The sequence below is a fragment of the Manis javanica genome, chromosome 1 (genome assembly GCF_040802235.1).
Source record: "Manis javanica isolate MJ-LG chromosome 1, MJ_LKY, whole genome shotgun sequence".
Lineage (NCBI taxonomy): Eukaryota > Metazoa > Chordata > Mammalia > Pholidota > Manidae > Manis > Manis javanica.
This window is the reverse complement of record NC_133156.1, coordinates 219113045-219128643: the sequence shown is the minus strand read 5'-3', so window position 1 is coordinate 219128643 and position 15599 is coordinate 219113045. Positions and strand designations below refer to the sequence as shown.

General features: G+C 40.3%; 1 protein-coding gene across 2 annotated transcripts; it reads left to right on the top strand.

Annotated features, from left to right (window-relative positions):
- Nucleotides 1-434: 434 nt before the first annotated feature.
- YPEL5 (yippee like 5) lies at nucleotides 435-14674 on the top strand. 2 transcript variants are annotated; one of them, XM_017644129.3, is made up of 3 exons: nucleotides 435-698; nucleotides 12078-12243; nucleotides 13743-14674. In XM_017644129.3, exons 2-3 carry the CDS (start codon nucleotides 12103-12105, stop codon nucleotides 13965-13967), a joined length of 366 nt encoding a protein of 121 aa, XP_017499618.1. In that variant the 5' UTR covers nucleotides 435-698; nucleotides 12078-12102; the 3' UTR covers nucleotides 13968-14674. The 2 variants fall into 2 exon arrangements, with proteins under 2 accessions (XP_017499618.1, XP_073070877.1); XM_073214776.1 differs by lacking the exon at nucleotides 435-698 and adding an exon at nucleotides 1730-1867.
- The last annotated feature ends 925 nt before the right edge of the window (nucleotides 14675-15599 follow it).

The following is a 15599-nucleotide window of genomic DNA, read 5'->3' as shown; positions in this document are numbered from 1 at the left end:
AAGGGGCAAGAAAGAGTACGCAGTCTCCAAATTATTCGGTACATTTGAGCTACCTAGGCACCTGCTTTGCCTACGAAAACAACCTGCTTTCATGTCATCACTGGGCCTCAGGAAGCCGGCTTTAGCCTTCACCAGGTGACGCCAACGACGTGAGATATCTCACAGACGCAGCAATTAGGAAGGCGGGGCAGTCTCCTTTAAGAAGCTGACTCACGTGGATGCTGTGTTGTGTGCTCTCAGCTGGGAAGGGGTGGCTCCTAAGTCTCTCCACATTGGCCACCTCCGGAGAGGGGCAGAGTAAGCCTCTTTGATTGGCTGTACGTGTCCGAGGTGTTGGGTCAGGGGAGGGGCGACCGGCCGGGGGATCGCCCCAGGCCTGCGACTGCAGGGTGGGGGTGGGCCGCGACGCGAAGGCAAGCGGGAGTGGGAGAGGGTGAAACAGGGAAGGGGCTGGCCCCAGCGGAAGGGGCAGGGTGACGGGAAGGGCGTGGCCTATAAATGAAGGGCGTTCTGGGCCAACCGGGATTGCCGTCTGCTCGGGAGGCGGAGCTAGGCTGTGTGATAGACGCTGAGGCCCAACCAGGGAGAGGCGGGGCCAAGTCCGGGCCTCACTAAACCTGAGACTAGTGGACGAAGGGCTTCGTCCCAGCTGAGGAGCGAGGAGTCGCAGGCGGTCGCTGATCTCACAGCGGTTCGGGGTGAGTGCGGCGAGCGGGGGCTGGGCTCGGAGTCCTAGGGGGACTGAGGAGGCCTTCGGGCCGGCGGCTTCGAAGCACTCGAGGATCGGCCCGGGGCGGGGGGGGGTGGGGGGGAGGTGCCCAGGCAGGAAGAGCCTCTTCCTCGCCGCGCTCCCCCCCCCCCCCCCCCGGGGTCTCTGCGCAGCCGCCCCCGGCCGATGTGGGCGGGCCCCCGCGCCGTGTCTACGGGGCGACTAGCTGGGTCGTTTCCTCTTTGTGAGGCCCTGGCGCCGCGGCTGCCGTCGGACCGCCCCCGCTGCGCAGCCCGGGCAACCAGCGCGATCACAACAGCCGCGACCCCGCAGCTCGGCGCCGGCGCCCTGTCGTCGCGGCCGTTCCCATTCAGCGCCGGCTCGAAGGGCCTGCCGGTTGTAGTCGAGGCCTCCGGCGCTCTTTCTTCAGGCAGTTCGGTTGGCGATACCCTCGTCTGGGCTGCCCCGCCCCCACGGCTGCGTCCCTGCCGTGGTGTCGGGGGCGCGCGCCGGGTTCCGCGCTTGGGGGGGTGGGGGGCGCTCCGGGAGGCCTGTTCTCTCGGCACTTCGCCACGACCCGGCCTCGGAGTGAAGTCGGAACTCGACTCCCAAGTTGCGGAGCCGTGATTACGCCACGGTATGGCTCGTCTTTAAAAAAGGGCCACATACCGGGCCACCTGGCACTTGCCACGGGCGGGGAGCGGTGTCGGCTTTTGTTTTCTGTCCCGCGGGGTGAACGCCCGCCTCCCTGCCCTCTTCTGCTGGTTCCTGAGCCGAGGAAGGGGTCCCGCCCGCCTGCGGACGGCGTGGTGCGGCTGTTACGCAGCCGTCTGGCTCTCCACGCCGCGGGGCGCGGCAGGCCTGCGGGATCTCGGGCCGCCGCCCGCTCAGCTGTTTCCGGCCCGTGTTTGTGGTGCGGAGGGAGGCCGCGCGGCGCTCGTGCCCGGCCCCGGCCTCTCCCGATTGGCCCGCGACGTCACGTGCCTGCAATCAGCGGGGGCTGTGGGGCGCTCGCGGGCCTGGGCCGCTGCGGGCTGAACTGACCCAGTGCGGGCGGTCTCGTGGTCCCCGGCGGCAGGCGGCGTCCTTCTTGTCCCAGCTCGAAGGAGGCTAGGCGTGCGGCGTGTTTCTGCACCCGATTTTCACGCTCTTACGTAGGTAAGTAGGACAATGAGTATTAGGAACTGTGGGAATTGGAAAACTACTACATAGGTCTGTTTAATTCTGGCATCTGTTAATCCCCCGTTCAAGAGAATCTGGGAAGGTGTACAGCTCATCTATTTTTAAACTTTTTCTGTTTACAGATCCTTGTCGGTAATATGAGGATTTTTATTCCAGGTCTTCTTGACAAATGGAAAACATGAAGTAACCTCAGGCTAGCTAACCTTGTGTTTTTGGAAAGTTAAGACTTGCTGGCGAAATGACTGGGGGTAATAGGTTATTGTCTAACTTTTTGCACAGCCGCACGTACACTGTTGCAGCTTCGTCCCACCAGAGACAACCGAAATGGATTAAGTGTTTCTAGGGTACATATTTGTGCCAGATGTGAAGTGTCGTCGATTCTTTTCCTAAAAGTTTATTGCATATTTGTATTGTTAGGTAAGAAGGAAATTAACAAAGAACTTACTGTTTTCTCTAGAAACTTATAGACAAATGAAATTGAGTAATAGTGCAAAGTTAAATATTAGTTATGAAATGTTAAGAGTTAAAAAATGGGGTAGTGAAAAATGAGTAAGAGTGAAGTAAGAAGCATTCTGAAGTGGATTGGTATTGATTACAACTACTAGAAAATTGGGTTGCTATTGGGCAGACAGAGGCCTAAGTAGGAAAACAGGCCTGAAGTATTTACAAATTGTTAGAAGGAGTAGCTTGTGGAATTTGGCATGCAGAATATTTTCCGTGTATCCCATTACCTTCTTGGGTATGTACTGGCACATTAGGTACAATGTACACTTCTTGGAAAAGGACTCATAATCTGCCTTTATCACATCCTCAACCAGCTCATTGCCCAGTACAGGCCTACTGACTTTTTAAACTTTAGAACCATGACGTGATGAAATGTGTTCAAGTAAATTACTTAAGTCGATACAGGGCAACTAAGTAAATTAGATCTTAAAAACGTTAGTAAAGTGAACACGTGGCTTCTAAAATATCTGGTTGGATCATTGAGGAATTTCCCTTGGATTTACTTGCCTTTTGCACTGCTCAAGTGGTAGGTGACAGGAAAAAGGTTTAGAAACAATAGAAAGAGAAAGGAAATAAGGCCAAAATAGTATAAAAAGTAAAGATTAAACTAGCTACTACCCTCCAAAAAAATAGTCATTGAGACATGATCTAGTCCTAAATGTTCATGAGATATGAAGATAGTCCTAAGAATATTTCTGCCCAGATTATCATTTTAGGTTTTATAGTCTGCATGGCTATATGAATCAATACTAGTTTCCCTGGTAGTCCTGTGCAGTAATGTCTAGGTAATGTAGGGACCAAACCTTTACTGCGACATGACTCAGCTACTTAACACCTGAATCAGGAAACCAGACAGTAAGTTACAGGTCCAGTCCATCCAATTACAGGCCTTTTTGATGCATGGTATTACAATGACAACAAATGAGAGATCTTGAATTTGTCTTGCCCAAAGGTGTTTTGGGGAGATTACCAATTCAGATTGTTGAACTAACTGACTGAGCTATGCACTAGTCTTATTTCTAGTGATGATTAAATAAGTATTATAGAAACCTAATAAATTCGGGAAAATGCTTAACAAAATCAAAAGCATTATTTGAAGGGCAAGAACACAAATACAAACAACTGAAGACCCGAGTCCACAATCGGAGCAACTTTTGACACAGCAAAGGAAACTGGTTGGTTAATCCAAGTGAATTTTCAAGAGTAAAGTACAGCTTTCTTGTGTCACAGTAGCCTTGGCTTGGTGAAAGATTTTGTGCAAAAATTGAAAAATTGGTTTTTACAGATCAACAGTTTATGTTTCTTTAGTAGATGAGATGACACTAGTATTAAATGTTAATTGTTGTAATCAACCCAGCGCTGTTAAAAGTTCTTTGGATTATGATGGGTCCTTTGTTTTGGAGACAGAAGAGACTGAAACCCAGATACTATGCAAGCATGCTTCTGCATGTTTTCATTTTAGCAGAACCATTGCAAAACACCACCTCCCTTGGAAGGGCAAATTCCGTTAACCTTTTCTGCACTAAGCTCTTGCACATTCAGTTCCATGCAGAAAAGAGTCTTTGTACTTGAATTTGCACCACCTTCTGGTGCAGTAGAAAAACCTCTTTCAACCTGTCCATAGTTCAGGTAATGTTGTGTTCTGTGGTCTGTGGAAATACCTAGAGGAAATAATTCCTTTATAAAGGAAAAGTCCTTAGACTTGGAAAGTGTGAGGCTTCCTCCCGAGAATTCTACCTGCCAGAGTTAAATCAGAACTGGATTCTTAATTACACAAAGGATAAGTTCCTATTTTTAAGACCTAGAACTGTGTCACCAAGAATTTGAGTTGCTTCAGAAGGTTTCTAACTTTCCTCCTATTTGTAATTTCTGTCACCTGGTCACTTAGTGCTTTAGTAATTAACAGGATATGAAGCCACTTGTTACTGTTTCAAATTGTGGCCTTGCTTTTGTCATCTCTAATAAGACTGGGAATGTTGAGGAAAATAATCTAATTTTACAGCATCTACTGTTGTTCAGCATTTACTGTGTGCCAGGCATTGTTCTCAGAATGCATTATCTCAGTTTAATTCTCACACCTCAGAGATGGATACAGCTGTTACCGTTTTACAGGTGAAGAAAGGGCGGATACTTTACCCAAAGTTTACAATAGGTTTTAAGGGGCAAAGCTGAGATAGGAACCTGGGTTGTCTGACTCCCAAGCTCAAGGATCTGGGCTACATTGTTTAAATCTTAGGGGTGGGGAGAGAAGGAGGTAGTAGCTGGGTATATATTCTCTTTTTCTATAATCTTTTTATAGTTGAACTTTAACATGCTCACTGATTACAGAAAGTTGTAAGTTTTAGCTAAAAACTCACAAGAAAAGAGCAGAATTAAAGTGATATTTTCAAATAATGCCTATTGATCCTTAAACCTGAATGTCAACCAAAATTACTTTTTCTGAGAAGACTGCTTTCTAAATGAAGAGATTTTTAATGTCGAAACAGTTTTTAAGTAAGGATTGGCCTACTTTCTGTCAAGGGCCACATAGTGAATATTGTGAAATTTGCAGGCCATAGGTTTCGGTTGCAATTACTGAAACTCTGCCATAATAGAGAGCAGGCATGTATAAGCAAATGAGTGACTGTGTCCCAATAAAACTTTATTTATTGATACTGGAATTTGGATTTCTTAAAGTTTTCATTTGTCACAAAATAATCTTTTGTTCCCTACTATTGAAAGGTATAAAAACCATTCTTAGCTTGTGGGCCAACAAATAGTTGGTAAGCTGAATTTTGCATATAGTCCTTACTTATTTGCTGACCCTTGCTTTTAAGGAAAACGTTTAGCAGTGAGCCAAACTAATGAACAAGATAACTGTTTAATTTATTAATGCATACAACTATATACCAATCCCAGCAATGAACAAGTGAATTGAAATTAAAACCAAATACATTTACATTAGCATCAAAAAAAATGAAATACTTAGGTATAAATCTAGCAAAATGTGTATAAGACCTATATGAGGAAAAATGCAAAACTGATGAATGAAATTAAGAACACCTAAATAAATGGGGAGATATACCATATTTGTGGATAGGAAGACTCACTGTTGTCAAGATGTCAGTTCTTCCTAACTTGATTTGTAGATTCAGTGCAATCCCAACAAAATCCCAACACATTACTTTGTATCAGGAAACTGATTCTAAAGTTTCTGTAGTGAGGCAGGAGACACAGAATAGCTAATACACAAAGGCAAAGAATAAAGTTGGAAACCTGACACTAGCTAACTATAAGACTGACTAGAAACAACAGTAATCAAAGCAGTTGTGATAATAACAAAAGAATAGACAAATAGATCAACGGAACAGAATAGAGAGCCCAGAAATACACCCACATAAATATAGTCAAGTGATCTTTGACAAGAGGAGCTTGGCAATACAGTGGAGCAAAGATACTCTTTTTAAGTAAATGGTGGTAGAACAACTGAACATCCACATGCAAGAAACTGGGTCAAGGCAAGGCGTTATATCCCTCTCACAAAAATTAATTCAAAATGGATCACAGACCTAAATGTAAAATGCAAAACTGTAAAAAAAAAAAAAACTTCCAGAAGATAACACAGAAGCCTAGATGATCTTAGGTACAACAATAACTTTTTAAATATAACACTAAAGGCTTGATCCATGAATGAAATTATTGATATGCTGGGCTTTATTAAAATTGATGCTCTGCAAAAGACCACGTCAGGAGAATGAGAAGATAAGCCAGGCTGGGAGAAAATGTTCGTAAGAGACTTACCTGATAAAGGGCTGTTACCAAAATACACAAAGCACTCTTAAAACCTAACAATAAGAAAACAGTTTGATTAAAAAATGGTCCAAAGACTTTGACACCGCATAAAAAAAGATACCTAGATGATAAATAGCATATGAAAATATGCTTCATGCTATATGTCATCAGGGAAATGCAGATTTAAACAGTGAGATATAACTACACACCTATTAGAATGGCCAAAATCTACAACACTGACAACAAAATGCTGACAAGAATGTAGAGCAATAGAAATTCTCAATTCATTGCTGGTGGGAATGCAAAATGGTACAGCCACTTTGAAGATAGTGTGGTTTCTTACAAAACTAGAGGTACCATATGATCCATCAGTTCTTGGCATTTACCCAAAGGAGTTGAAAACTTATGTCCACACAGAGTCCTGCTTACAGATGTTTATAGCAGCTTTATTCGTAATTGTCAAAACTTGGAAGCAACCACCATGTCCTTGAGTACGTGATGGATAAACTAATACATCAGACAATTGAAAAATTCACTAAAAACAAATGAGCTATTAAGTCATTAAAAAGGCATGGAGGAACCTTAAATTCATATTACTGAGTGAAAGAATCCAATCTGAAAAGACTATATACATATGATTCCAACTGCATGACATTCTAGAAAAGGCAAAGATACAGAGACAGTAAAAATCAATGGTTGGCAGGGGGAGGGATGAATAGGCAGAGCACAGAGGATTTTTAGGGCAGTGAAAATAATCTGTCATACCATAATGATACAAGGCATTATATATTTGTCCAAATGCATAGAATGTACAACACTGAGAGTGAACACTGATGTGAGCTATGGACTTTGGGTGTTGATGATGTGTCATTGGGTTCATTTGTTAGAACAAGTGTACCACTCTGGTGGGAGATGTTGATAATGAGAGAAGCCTTACATGGGTGGGGCAGGGGCTGTATGGAAAATTGCCATCTTGTTTTGCTGTGAACCTAAAACTGTCTAAAAAAATTAAGTCTTAATTTTTTAAAAATACTCTTTTTTGGAAAACTGTTTTACTGACCTGAACTCAAAGTAGGAAATTTATGTGGAGTCCATAATATCTTTTTTTTTTAATGAATACATTCCTAGAGACATTGTCTTTAATGGATTTCTGAAAGAGAAAAACCTTTATTTCTCATACAGATCCTGTAATTCCTATTCCTGTACATTTTTTACAAATCATATAAAAAGGTAAAGGTCCTAAAAATATGGTTGCTTCATTGGGGTCTGCTATTAAATAGATCTTGAAAATTCTATTTAGCTAAATGTGCTATTTGGTGAAGGTGGGATTGAAAACAGTTACTAAAATAGGTTCTGTATATCATCTACGAATTGAGTTATGTCATTGTTTCCTGTAATTTCAAGTAAACTGCTTATAAGCCCCCAGTTAAACAGCCACCAAATGAGTAACTATTTAAACCTCTTAAGGATTTTAATAACCTGTAACTAGGAGAAGCTAGAATCAAAGAGACCTTATTTATAAAATTATCTAGAGAATGGTACTTAAAAAATTAAGATTACTAAATTCTGTTTTTTGTTGGAAATGTTGAAAAGGAAGAAAGTATTATAAATATTAAATTTATATTGCAACATGGACGGCAAAGCATGCATTTTATTACTTAGGGAGTACAGTAAGGTACCCCTGTAGTCAACACAGAGAACATGAGTCATCTGTGAAAGCTCACTTTTAAGATATTCTGAAAATTTGTGGCTGAAGAGATTTGGGATTCAAGTTCTAAGTCCAAGCAGGTGACTAGTATATCTGGGAAATATTCTGGATGTAAAAGCAATTAGAAAGTAGATCAGTGTGGCTAGGGGTGGGAGGAGGGAGTGACTACAAAGGGGTTTGTGGGAGTATCAGGGAGGTGATGGAAATATTCTAAAGCTGGTTTATGGTGATGGTGGCACAACTCTATAAACTTAATTAAAATCATTCAACTTAAATGGCTAAATTTTATGGTATATAAATTCCTTTAAAATATATATATATATATATATATATATATATATATATATATATATATATATATATATATTTTTTTTTTTTTAAGAATCAGCTCTATATTTATCCTGTCAGAAAATAGTTTCAAAGCTTGTAGAGTGGTCTCTATGAGCTCTTAGAGATGGCTGAAGCACGTGCCTTTCGTCCTATTTTTATAGTACTGTCTAATTTAGCACAAATGCAGTGGTGCCTGTGAATGTTGCATTTAAAATACACACTCCCTGCCCTCAAGAGTTTATCTAGAAGTGATGAGAATTTGAATTAAGATGTTGAGTGAGAGGGAGGAAAGACCTCCAGAAGTGATTTAGAAGGTATTATCAATTTTGCAGTTTCTTTAAGAAGTTGACAGGATTTCTAGTTTAGGAAAGTGTGTGATTGAAATTGTCATCAATCAGGATGGGGAATATAGTAGGATAAGCATGGAGGCATTACGTAGTAAATTTTAGGGGGAAAGACTGAATCTGGCAACTGTCTGGTCACTACAGAATGAGTGGCTTGAAAAGAAGTGATGCAAGATTTACTTAAGATCCCAATTTGGCCAGTTTCAGAAAAAACAATCTTTCTGTTCAAGAGTTGGATAATAAACACCTACTTTAAAGATTGCCAAGATTAGATGTGGTATGTAAAGTACCAAATGCATTGTCCCATAAGCTGTTTACATAGAATACTTACTAGGTCTAAGGCAGAATTCAGTCTGTCATCAGGGTCCAGAGAAGCTCAATTCAGTATTGTGTTTCAGCTTTTTAATAGAGTGGCATTCTGATTGACAGCAGCCTCTCCAGACTTTAGATGTATGTCAGTACTAGGTTGCATTTTTAGCCTTGCAAAGCTAAGGCTTAACACCTGGAACCTAATGACTGCAGGTTTTTCTGCTTCCTAAAGACTTTCAACAGCAAGTGATGTTTTGTTTGCTTTTGCTAGGTTCCATGGCAATCTAGCTTGTCTCTTTTGGCAAATAAGAACTATATTTTATAGTTTTATGTGCATATATAGTACTATATAAACGGCACCCACAAAGAGGAATACTGATTCTGCACAGATATTTGTGGTCTTGATAATGAATCATAGAATTGAATCCAGTAAAAATACTTGAGTAAAAGTAAAAAATAAACTGATTTGAAGCGGGGAAGAAAGGCATGTTAAATCTGTTTATCCCATTTAGGAATAACGAGCTTGCCTTTACCCAGTAATGAACAATCACAGCTTTATTATAATTTTGACAAAAATAGAATGATATAGGCAGAAGGTACAGGTAGAGCTCATTTTGAAGTCCAGTACATATTCCATAATTGCTTCTGCTGTGGTCGATTCTAAAACATCTACTCTTGAATTATTGTTGAGTAAGTTTGTCTTGCCAGTGAGTTTGACCATTGGCAAGATAGCCCTGGGCAAATTCACTGTGGATTCAGTGTGACCAAAGAAATGACAGTAGAACGTTCTTGGGTTGAAAGGTTTATACCCAACTTTATTTCCACAGTGGCAGGTCAATCACTAGAATCCCATCCACTCAGAGCGAGTCTGCATATACAGCAAGCTGGTCTCTGCCTCTGGGCCTCTCTACCCCCACAGCTGTCTCAGTCTCTGTCCTCTGCACAGCCACCACTCCAGCCTTGTCTCTGCTCTCCTGTAGCCTTGTAGCCGTGCACCATGTCACCCAGAGCACTGGGTGGAGCTCTTTATGTAGAGTCAGTAATAATACATTGCCCACACGTGTAGTGAGCTAACCAGCTAGGGCCAGGTGAGAATCCTGGCCACAGGAACCTTCACTTTATCCACAAGTTGCAATATGAATTCTCTATTTAAAAGTTTGAAGTAAAATTGGCTTTTAAGGTAGCCCAGAAGCCCAAGCTATAGGCTAAATCATTGCACAAATGCTAGATTTCAGAGAAATACAGAATCCAGAGACTATGTCTTAATAGGTGAGACTGTAAAACTTTGCTGTTGATTACTTTCTGAAGTGACCAGTATTAAGAAACATGACCAAAATCAGGTGCTGTCAGGGTTGTTGAATGCCTTATATATCAAGAATCATAAATTCAAATGTCTTACATGTGAAGTAGCTAATGTGATGCAGAGTGGAGACTGAACAAATGAAATGGCCTTCCAACTATCAATTCTAATGAAATCTTTCAAAGTTTAAATGATAGCTCAGCTGTTTATATTGAGAATAAAAAACTGGGAGGGGGGCAAATAAAATACTCGCAATGACTTTTGTGAGAGAAGGATTGTCTTGTTTGCTGCTGTATCCCTATGCCACCACACGAATTCAGCCTGCAAGCCTCATATTTGCAACCTCTGACCATTATGTAATATCGTGTTCTGGAAAAATTAAATGCTGTCATCTTAAAGGCTGAAACAATAGGCAGTAAGTTTTGCTTTGGGTTGTCATTTTGCAGAAATGTAATCAGAAATCTAAATGTCATTTCTTAAACAAGACTTACTCATTGACATTCTTGTGAATTGCACTGGTTTTCCTTTTACTAAATACAAATTATAATTATATTCACCATTTGTTTTTCATTCCTTGTGGAGCTCCTGTGTTCTGACTCCTATTAAGCATAGTGATCATTGTGGTAATGACACGAAGACTGCCTAATGGCTAAGAAAGTTCACAGGTAGGAGGAGTGGGACTTATAATTTGTAATGGAATTTCTGCAAATTTAAGGTGATAGTTCTTACTGAAAGCATAGATGTTAGATTGTTTTCATATTTGCAGCTGTATCAGCTCCACATGCCATTTTAAAGACGTAATATTAAATATTTAAAACACAGAATCTGATGACTACACCCAGGAATAATTTTTTTTAATGAAAGTTATAGTGTATGCTTTACTATATCTAGATCGTTAAAAATACTGTTGAAGGGCATTAATTGCTGTGAATTTAAGAAGTTGTATATATTAAATCTCAGTTTTGACCTACTGAACTGTGATTATTCTTGTTTCAAAAGTTAGATTCAAAGCTTTTTATTTCCCAGTGATTCAGCACTTCTATGATTTATTGAATCAGTATGATTTCTTAACTAAGTAAATTATATAATAATGGCTCATTTTTCCTTCCTCTGTGTTGTTTTCCTAGTCTTCTGCCAGGCCTAGACCATCTTCTTTGCCTCCTTCTTACAGGAGGCTTAGAGGAATGGGAGACTTTTGGCTTTGAGTCAGGTGAACTGCATTCCAGTCATGATTCTCTGTACTTGAAGGCTGTGTAAACTTTGACCAATTAATAACCTTGGATAATCTGTGAAAGGGGGTAATAACCTCACAGAGTAGCTGTGATGATTTTGAAATAAACAAAGCACCTAGTACAAGTGCTTCACAGACTCAAACTCAATATTATGTTAGTGCCATTACCCCTTCGTGGTTGTAGGTGCACCTCGTGACCAGAGACTTACCCCATGCTCTCAAACCATGCTACCCTCCAATTTTCTGATTGCCCATTTTTCTATTCTTGTTTGGTTCATGCTATTCTTTCCTTACGTCTTTTCTCGAATTACACATGTTCAGAATGTATGTTCAACACCTACTGCTTAACCTTTTTTCTCACCTCTCTGTTTTTCATCATTCAATTTCTGATACTCTACTTCCTATTTTTTTCATACCAAGCAAAAGAGAAATGATACCATCCCTTGGCTTTTCCTGAGAGTGTCTACTTTTTGGCTCATGCTGCTAAAATGTCCTTGGCTTGGGTATGCCTATTTACTTGTTCAGTGCCTGAACTTTGGATCCTTCTATGCAGTCAGCCGTTTCACATACTGAGGACTACCAAGCAGAGATCACATGTATATAAATGGTTCTCTGACCCCCACCAAGTAAATACTAGCAGTGTTTAAAAAATAAAAATGCATTCCTTATCCTTTTCTATTTGCTTCTAGGTTTTTAGAACTTCAACAAAAAATAATGGGCAGAATTTTCCTTGATCACATCGGGGGTACCCGTCTGTTTTCTTGTGCAAACTGCGACACAATCCTGACCAACCGCTCAGAACTCATCTCCACTCGGTTCACAGGCGCCACTGGCAGAGCATTTCTCTTTAACAAGGTTGGTGGGAAAACCAGTTCATTTCCTAGGTGGTTTCAGTGGTTGTATTTTGACAGCAGTACCAGAATCCTGTTCAGAGCTTTGGAGCTAGCAAGGAGAGTCAGAATGAGAGCTGCAGTCTATAGAGAGGATTGTCCACTAGTTTGTCTTGGTGGCACCATAGGAAGGCATTACTGGAATGTGATTTTTAACCTTGGAAGTTTAAAGTCTATGTTAAAATAGAAGGGTGGTCACTGTTGGTTCAGAAAACATTGAGTGTGAGACTTTGGTAGTGACTCCACAGACTATGAATGAAGTCACTGAGACACCCCAAAACCCATGTCACTGATTCATTCCTTACAGGGAGATAGCTGCATTAAGGTGTCATAGCTTGTCAGTGAAAGTGAGTAAGGAACATCTAACCAACTTCCTTGCGCTAATTTATGTTCACCAACCATCCTTCCGATTGTGATTTGGTTTATTGCATAGTTTTGCCAACAGGAAGAATTTCCTGATTTACAAAGAAATGTCTGCCTGATTCTTTAATTTCTGGCTTGCTTTTTTGCAATGAGTTGATGTGATTCTGTGTACTAGCAAAGTTGAGTTTCCAGGTTTTTTAGGCTAAGAAACAGACTTAGTCCAAGGTACTGCTCTTAAAAGGTCAACCAAACTTCCTCAGTGTACACCCCGCTATTCCATTTAGAAACAAGTTTTTCCTCGGAGTAGATAGTTTGTACTCCAGGATCTTTATTTAGGTTGAGAGCAGAGGTTGGCACACTGGCAGGCGAGCTGCCTGTTTTTGTAAACAAAGCTTAATGAAGCACAGCAATGCTCATTGATTTATGTGTTGTATGTGGCTGCTTTTATGCCACAACAACAGAACTATTTAAATAGTTACACCAAACGCCATAGACGCCTTAAAGCCAGAAATATTTTCTATCTAGCTCTTTACACAAAAAGTGTAGCACAGAGGGGATTGTTGGATTTTGAGAATTATTGGAAATTCTTAACAGATTCTTTGAACCTACTTGAAAACTGTATGGTCTTGCAGTGTATGGTCTGTAGTAGGTTTAGTTTATCCCAGTCTGTTTCTTCATAAAATGTATTTTCAGAAACAAATTATATAGAATACCTGTTTTGTACTAGGTTTTTTTATATTGATAGTCTTACTTACATTCTTCACTGAATGGTGAATGATAACATTTGGACCCAAACCAAGATTTTATTGACTCCAAGTCAAGGATTCTTCAGTACAACCCAAAAGTAACTAGTACATATAAATAGTGTGGCTTGGACGAGTACAGTATTGCATGATTGCATTAGAATGTCCAGTGCAGTGCATTAGTATTTACCTGTCATAGCAGCGTCTAAAAATCACTCCTTGGGAAGGTTATGATAGGTTGACTAAAGGCATAACTGCTCTGGTGTAATTACAGCAACTTCAGAAGACAATCAAAATATGTACTTTTTTGGCAAGTAATTTATATGCCTTTGCACTTCTGTTTTCACATGTTTCTTAGGTAGTTAACCTGCAGTACAGTGAAGTTCAAGACCGGGTCATGCTCACTGGCCGCCACATGGTTCGAGATGTGAGCTGCAAAAACTGCAATAGCAAACTGGGATGGATCTATGAGTTTGCCACTGAAGACAGCCAGCGTTATAAGGAAGGTCGCGTGATCCTGGAACGTGCTCTAGTTCGAGAGAGTGAGGGCTTTGAGGAGCATGTACCATCTGATAACTCTTGAAGAAAAAGAGATAACTCCGTCTTTTCCCAGGTCTCCTTCACTGAAAACAAAAATCTACTTACATACACTGTCACCTTAGCATCAGAGTCGGATTCATGAACTGTGGAACAAGAGGTTGTGAGAACTAAGATGGAACCTTTTTTTCTTTCTTTCTTTTTTTTAATTTTCTACTTTCCATCCGACAGCAGTGTAGAGAGAATATTATGCAGATGCTGTTAATTTTTTTCCCCTATGTTTACATCTTGAGGCAGAATAATACATCTGCAACTACTAGGTGAGCTGTGTGAAGAAAAAAATCTGGGCTGTTAGAGTAAAAGTGTGTTTTATGTAAATTTTGAAAGGAAAATGTGTCAAGAGCATGGTTTTTAAACTTAGTTGGGCTTTATTTTAAAACTTTGTTTTTTAAACCCAGTTACTTCACTTGATTTGCTAGCTTCAGAGAAGAAATCCGAATTCGTGACCAGTGCGCTCAAGGTTCAGTGTTAGTATGGCTTGTGCTGGCCATTGTGCCATATTCTTGTTGGAGATGAACCGTAGCAACAGAGCCCATTCTTCCTGTCAGTCTTGACCCAAAGAAGTCACCATTCCTAGTTATTTGTCACCATGTAACTGGTGTCGATTGGAAACTTACCTGAAATGGGCAAAACTGCTTGGTTGTTTTTTCCATGTAACTTAAACATAGTAATATAAATAAAGTAATAGTTGGATGTTTTCGTCCTGTGTTGCTTGTAAAAACACCTTTTAAAAGAGCAGAATATTTGATAAGTGATTTTCATAGTAGTGTTTCTCATCTCTTAAGCTAAATTGACTGTACAAGATACTACTTTATTTATATTAAAGCATACTGTTTAAACCCACAGTATTGCATTTAGAAAACAGTTGAACAGAAGGTCAGTGTTCATTCATGTAGAAGGCATTTCATCTGCATCTGTTTTAAAAGAAGGAGGGAAATGAAGCAGCTGATGTAAAAATACTGCTTTGCAGAATAGTAAAGCCTATCCTCAGTTTTGCATTGATTTTGACAAGTCTGGAGCCTAGTAATTTCATCAAAGGACTACATCTCTAATTAGCATTTTCTCAGATCTTCCCTCAGAAGTTCAGCTATTAAAGTCAAAATTTTACTTGGTCCCTTTAAGTGGAAAGGAATCAAATTTGACTCAGGGTGTGTTATTTTAGCTCCAAATCTACATTATGAAGTAATTAAAATGTGAATTGTCTTTATCCAAACTACTGCTAGATATTCTAGTTACTTATTTCTAGTGGAATAAATGACATTAAAATTTACTAATTATTTAAATGAATGAATGAATGTTGGCTCAATTTCTAGGTCTTTGTCTAGAAAGGAAATTTAGGAAAATCTGTCATTGGTATTAGATGTGACTGAGTACATTTAAGGTTAGGTTTACTTGCCCTTAGGCTCTTGCTTAGAGGCATAGGTCTCTGATTAAGTAGGTGTGTACTACTACATTTGAGATAAATGAAGAAAAAATCGCTCCACCGTGGAATAAATCTTCAAACACTATGAAACAGCATTCATTCCTATTCATTTCCATACTGGCCTTTGATTACATGCAGATTCCTGTTAGCATGCCTTACCTATAGCACTATGTGCACTTGCTGTCACAATAAAGT

What these genes read in the sequence shown, in the direction of transcription:
- YPEL5 (XM_017644129.3), top strand. Translation starts at nt 12,103, where the DNA reads ATGGGCAGAATTTTCCTTGATCACATCGGGGGTACCCGTCTGTTTTCT. An exon ending in GAGCATTTCTCTTTAACAAG is followed by an intron (nt 12,244 to 13,742) that starts GTTGGTGGGAAA and finishes CATGTTTCTTAG; the next exon opens with GTAGTTAACCTGCAGTACAG.